We start from the raw sequence: 6,433 nt of genomic DNA on the forward strand, positions 1-6,433 counted from the left end.
GACCACAGAGTGTCAGGACCTCGGTTTAACGTCTCATCCGAAGGACGGTGCTTGTTGACAGTATAGTGTCCCCCGTCACTATACTGGGGCGTTAGGACCCACACAGACCACAGGGTGAGCTCCCCCTGCTGGTCTCACTAACACAAAGTAAAACTTAATTTTCCAGATTTTTTTAGATTATTTTTTCTATGCAGACACACTCCTTAACAAAATCACCCGAATCATTCAAAAACGTATCATTCTTTCCAAATACAGATATTCTTCTAATCTTGAGAAAAATCCTGTATTTTTTCCTATCACACACACACATATATATACATATATATACATACAATATATAACAGAAATACAAAATATCACAATGTCAATTTTTTGCAATATCATGCAGCCTTAATTATAAGGAACATTTAGCTAGTTTAAAGGTAGGTTAGGTGATTTCGGAGAGGCTAGCCATAGCAAGGTAGCTTTGAAGTAAGATCCCACCCTCACTGCAAATCATTCTCCAAAGCCACGCCTCCTTCAAAACACATGAACGCGCACAGGCAAACCAGAGGCTAAGCAGCGACATGATGAGACGATGTTTGTTGGAGTGTTGAATGCAATGCTGTCAGATTGCTCATGTCTCATTAACCGGTGAGAAAACATTACAGTACAAAGCGCATAATATTACAATAATAACGTCTTCCATTCTCGCTCGGTCTGCAATAGCATAATGGAACGCGCTGATGACGCATCATGTCTGCCCAAACAAGGTGCACAGAGTTATGCAAATACATACATTGACAGGCAGGTAGGACAGCCTATTGTAGTCCTCAGACCAAGGGATATGATTGGACAAACATTTTATGGTCCTACGCATTCCACAGACGATATAAATACATTTAGACCACTTACCTTAGTGATTGCTTTTGGGATGTGAAGAGACTTTTAACCAGCATAACAAATGTTTTTGAACCAAATCACCTACCCTGCTTTTATTTTATTATGGATCTGATTCCACGTAATCTTTTTCCTAACGATTCCATATATTGTTATTTTAATATTTCAAAGGAAGTTAGCCAATCATAACAGATGATTTGAGGGAGAAAAAAATAAACTAAACTGATAATTCAGATGGTTTTGATACCTGAGGAGCTGTCACTGCTGGAGGAGGAGTCCGAGTCGCTGGATGAATCTGAGTCACTGTCGCTGCTGTCATTGTCAGATGAGGAATCTGAAGATGAGTCGTCGTCTGAAGAGGAAGAGGAGGAAGAATCAGATGACTCAACGTCCTGATTCTGGGTCATGATCATCTTAGGAGCATTCTTCAGATGTTCTCTCAACTCATCCCTGAAAGGAAAAACAGTTCAGTGAGCATTATTTCTCAATAACTGGAGCCGACCCAAAAAGAGAGACTTCACAGGGACGTACGTAAGTCCTCCAAGGCCAATTGATGTGAAGAAATTAATGGCAAATCTAGTGTTCCTCGGGTTGTCACGTGGGAAAAGACCCTCGAAGAAAGACTGAAGAGTCCTGAGGAATAAACAAACGATATGGTCCATTATACGATTCCATTATTATCGATTCATTTTATTCAACGAAAAAGCACAGTACACAAAGAAAAGCACTTACATGTCCTTCAGTCTCTCGTTCAGTTTTGGCAAACCCATATAAGCACAAAGTTCCTGGAACAAAATCTTCACAAAGATTCGACTGGAGGACGTCGTTGTGTCTTCACTCATTTTAACGCATTCAAGGACCTGAAGAAAAAAAATATATCAGGAAATCAATAATGTGTCTGGCTATATTGATGTGTTGTTGTCTAAAACGTAATTACAGCTTACAGGACACATTCGTTTATTAGCCATGTCTAAATGTTGATGTGGTGAATGTAAAGAAAGAAGTGATAAAAGTAACTCACACTCCATGGAATGGAGTCTGTGTAGAGGAGATGAGCAAACATTCGAGCAACATTACGCAGTTTGTTGGTTTCAAGCCGGTGGATGGTTTCATACTGTTCCTGGAAGATGGCCTCAAAACTCTCCATGTAATCTTTCTTCAGCAGGCAAAACCTCTACATAAAAGATCAAAATATCAGAAGAAGAAACAAAAACAACTCTTGCAATCTTGCACCAATATTGCAGATGAGATGTGTCACTTTAAATATTCATACATCTAGAGAGAGAATAATGATGCCTTATTGTCATGTTGGAATCTATAAATAAAAAAAAATAATTAGAAACTTAAATCAAATAATTTTCTAAACAATGATTTAAAAATTACATTAAAAAATAAACTTAAAAAATCATTTAATTAATCATTAATATAACATTAAAACAAAATATAAAAATTATAATTATGGTTATCTCAATATGACTTGAAAGCAGCATAACAGTCAAAGAGCGAAAGACAGGCTCACCCCAGCAAGGAGACCAAAGAACTTCTCGTATGTTCTTTGCTGGGCACAACAGTCCAGGATCATGTTGCACAGCTCTTTCTGTGAAGAGAAACAGATGCACATGAGAAAAAAAAAATACTGAGATGCAGACTGAGCATCAGGGCACGGCACTTTAAACAAACATAAAGGGAAGGTGTGGGGCTGATCATCCATTCCCAGCACTTCTCCACTTATGCCTATTGATCTTATAACCTCATATCTTCACCAAGAAGCCTAGGAGTCTGTCTGAGACAGACAGAGCGACAGACGGCCTCAAGATCAATTTAACAAATTAAACCTGAATGATCTAAAAACAGTTCTGGTGAAATCTCAAGGCTCTTTCCTCAAGTGCACTGGATATCAGGCACATGAAGCACTAAGCACTTGAGATATGGATTAATCGTTAAGAGGTTTTTGTAAAATAATGAAAAGATCACACAAAGCCAACAGCTTCAGAAGACTTGGAAAAACAGTGCATACAGACTACTTTTATGGAGCTTCAATATATTCAAAATAGTTGCCAGGACATTATACAAATTTTTACCTTTCCATGCGGGTATATGGATAAACATGCAGGTGAATTAAGAAACCTCGTTCTAACAAGTGCAAGGGCAGCGAACCAAAAAAAACAACAAAAAAGGGCTGAACCCAAACTTTTGAACGCGCGAGTATGGATATCTATGTCTACGTATATCTTGATCTATATCTATATCTGTATCTATCTATCTATACACAAACACACACTTTAAAAAAAAGAAATTAATACTTTTATTCAGCAAGAATGCATTAAATTGTTCAAAAGTGACAGTAAAGACATTTATAATGTTGATTTTTTTTTTCTCTTTTTTTGCAAACTTTCAATTCATAAAAGAATCCAGAAAAAAATGTATCATGGTTACCACAGTAATATTAAGCAAATGTTGTCGATATTGAAAATAAAATGATTTTCTTGAATGATTTCTGAAGGATAATGTGACACTGAAGACTGGAGAAAAATTCAACTTTGCAATCATAATATATTAAAATAGAAAACAGTTGTTTTAAATAGTAATAATATTTCACAAAATTACTGTTTCTATTGTATTTTTCTTAGTAAGCATTAGAAACTGACCGAAACAAAATATGGGGGAAAAAAAAAAAACTATGGAAGTCAGTGGGGACCAGAAACTGTTTGGTTGCCCACATTCTTCGCAATATCTTCTTTTGTGTTCAGCAGAAGAAATAAATTCATACAGGTTTGGAACAACTTGAAGGTGAGTAAATCATGACAATTTTCATTTTTGGGTGAACTATCCCTTTAAGAAATGTTCTAAGCATCTAGGGCAGAAACGTCAAAAAGTCTGCTGTACCTGGAGGCACACAAAGAAACCTATGGTGGAGAGGTGATGTCAGGAAATCCTCTTCAGTTCAAAAGTTTGAAATCCCTTAGCAAACCTTCCCTCATGACTGGCCTTGCTGTGTTCCTACCTACCAGGGCTCAACAATAAGGACTGCCCGATGGCCCGGAGTCAGTGTCAAAGATGCTCGGGACAGTTGACGAAATTGTCAATGGCCTGATTGGACCACTGCTGCGTCATCACGAAAGTTTATCATTTGCATGTATTTTTAAGACATGCTAATTTAAAAATTCAACCGATTTCAAAGCATTCAAGCAAGACGCGAAAGATAATTGCATTCAGTACTCACACGCTGTGCTGTGTGTACAGTCCACATATATTTAGAGATGCATCTTTGACAATGTTCAAGCCCCAAATTAAATTACTTTCCGTGCCTTCTCACTGACTGCTGTTCCAGAAGCGCCACCTGCTCTCAGAGAGTGAATATGCGTTCTCATGCGGCCCTGCTGCTTTTCCTAATAAAGCAACAATTCATTTGTATCTTTGTTCTATATATTGTGCTATTGCTTGTAATTTGTTCATTTGTTCTTATTTACTGACTGTTCACTTAACTTTAATAATGTTTCAACTTTATATTTGTTAGGCTAGTAGTTTTTGCTCTGGTATCGAAATTAGAATTGTAAAATTTAATTGGTATCTTAAATGTTGGTGTCATATAAGCTTATTATAAGAATACAAGATAACAGGGGTCAAAAACAATGATAACAGCAACTATTTTATTAATTTTTTTTGTGTGGAAGGAACCACTGGCCCAATATAAAAATCTTTAGCGTTGAGCAAAGCCTACAGATGCTCATTCCTCCCCTCACAGGAAACAGGAAGGATTATATGCTCCAAACAGCCATTTAACTTTTTCCACTTCACACCTGTGGCTCAGCTGAGCTCCAGAGATCTGTGCTGCCCTTCACTGTATGTGTAATCTCAGGATACAGGAGCTGCCACACTTCTCTACTTATACCTCATAACACTCCATAAGCCTATTGATTTCAGGCCCACATATATTCATCAGGGAGCTCAGGATTATGAGGAAAGGCATGCTTGTGATCAACTTACAAATGAAACCCCGACAGGCTGCAGTCTGGCACCAAATTAGAGTCGAAGCTGAAAACTTAAGGAGGTCTAAAACACTTTCAATAGAAGGATATCAAAAAAACGTCGCGACCAAGCAGATACAGTATTGAGCACTTGAGGTATGGCTGAGTATTAAGTCCTGATGAGATTGTTTCTGACTCTTCTAACAGGTGTCTGCAGGCAGTGAGCCACATGTGCCAGGTGTGACGGTAACGTGTTCTGATCACAGGACAGTTTGAGACGAACTGCAGAGTAGAGAGGTGGTTCAGCCCTACGGCACCAGTCTCTCATATTAACACCCTATATATATTTCAGGGAGCTGAAATCACCTACAATCTGTGCTTGATTACTGATAAGAAAACCCTTTTGAGTGATATCATTAAAGGAGGGGAGGGGATGATTTTTGGCGAATTATTTAAATTTCAGAAAACTTTAATTGTTTATTAGTACTTTCATGTTGAATTTGTGTCATTTTTTGGACCCTGACAGCTCCCCCCATTTATTTTTGTTGTGTAGCACAGATCACTCTGAATATTCTGCATATCTAAAAATGATATATACCAGGTTATGTATAATGTTCAAAAGCCTAGGGTTGGTAAGATGTTTTTAAAGGTTTCTGAAAAAGTCCCATGCTACATAAAAACAGTAATATTGTGAAATATTATTACTATTTAAAATAACTTTTCTGTTTAAATTAGGGCTGTCAGTTTAACGCGTTAACTTAATTAGTTACAAAAAAATAACGCGATTAAAATATTTTAACGCAGTTAACGCACTGGCCCCGCCCCCAGACCTGTACAGCTTACATTTCATACAGTTGACTGTTGACAAATATGATGCAGGGCAACAACTCCATAAATGCAGTTATGCCCTAAAATTCAAGATATTGGTGCAAAAAATTCCCCTTTATGTGTTTTTGTCTCATATTTATATCATACAATATCGATATCACACGAGCAAGGAGAGCAGTATAGGCTATTACACGAGTGCTGTTTTTGACCCGAATATCATGAGTTTAAATGCGATTTTATACAACAGTTCAGTAAGAAGTTGATATTGTGTTATATTTTAAACACAATATTATGTGTTTTTGCTCAATTTTGCAAAGAATATATTACCTTTAAAGCCACAGCAGAATTGATGCACGTCTCCGAGCAACACAGCGGTGATTCGTTTCTGAATGAATCCGCGTTTTGAACGAATCGTGTGAACCAATGATTCAAAGACCCATTCATAAAGAGTAAAAAAATTTAATTCTGTCATCATTTACTCACTCTCATGTCGTTTCAAACCTTTCTTTTGTGGAACATAAAGGAAGGTATTTTGAAGACTGTTGGTACAAAGCTGTTTTGGTTACCAATGACTTTCATTGTATGAACAAACAATACTGAGATGTTTCTCAAATTATCTTCTTTTATTTTCCATAGTTTATGTTAGGCCATTGTAGCCTTAATGTTTGTGTGTAATACATTATTTTGTTGAATCAAATAAAATATTTCTAAAGCTACAATTTGTAATGTCTACTTGATACTTTCTCATTTAACAGAAA

At 36.9% G+C, this 6,433-nt stretch overlaps 1 protein-coding gene across 1 annotated transcript in view; it reads right to left on the reverse strand.

Annotated features, from left to right (window-relative positions):
* Positions 1-6,433, reverse strand: part of LOC107676081 (pre-mRNA-splicing factor CWC22 homolog) — a 55,227-nt gene that overhangs the window by 4,826 nt on the left and 43,968 nt on the right. The window contains exons 16-20 of the mRNA XM_016470603.1: positions 2,399-2,476; positions 1,901-2,053; positions 1,612-1,739; positions 1,411-1,512; positions 1,127-1,329 (exon numbers count right to left, since the gene is read on the reverse strand). Coding sequence (XP_016326089.1) covers positions 1,127-1,329; positions 1,411-1,512; positions 1,612-1,739; positions 1,901-2,053; positions 2,399-2,476 — 664 coding nt within the window. The remainder of the gene's footprint in view (positions 1-1,126; positions 1,330-1,410; positions 1,513-1,611; positions 1,740-1,900; positions 2,054-2,398; positions 2,477-6,433) is intronic.

This window comes from Sinocyclocheilus anshuiensis, unplaced genomic scaffold (genome assembly GCF_001515605.1).
Source record: "Sinocyclocheilus anshuiensis isolate Anshui unplaced genomic scaffold, SAMN03320099.WGS_v1.1 scaffold1932, whole genome shotgun sequence".
In the NCBI taxonomy this organism is placed as follows: domain Eukaryota; kingdom Metazoa; phylum Chordata; class Actinopteri; order Cypriniformes; family Cyprinidae; genus Sinocyclocheilus; species Sinocyclocheilus anshuiensis.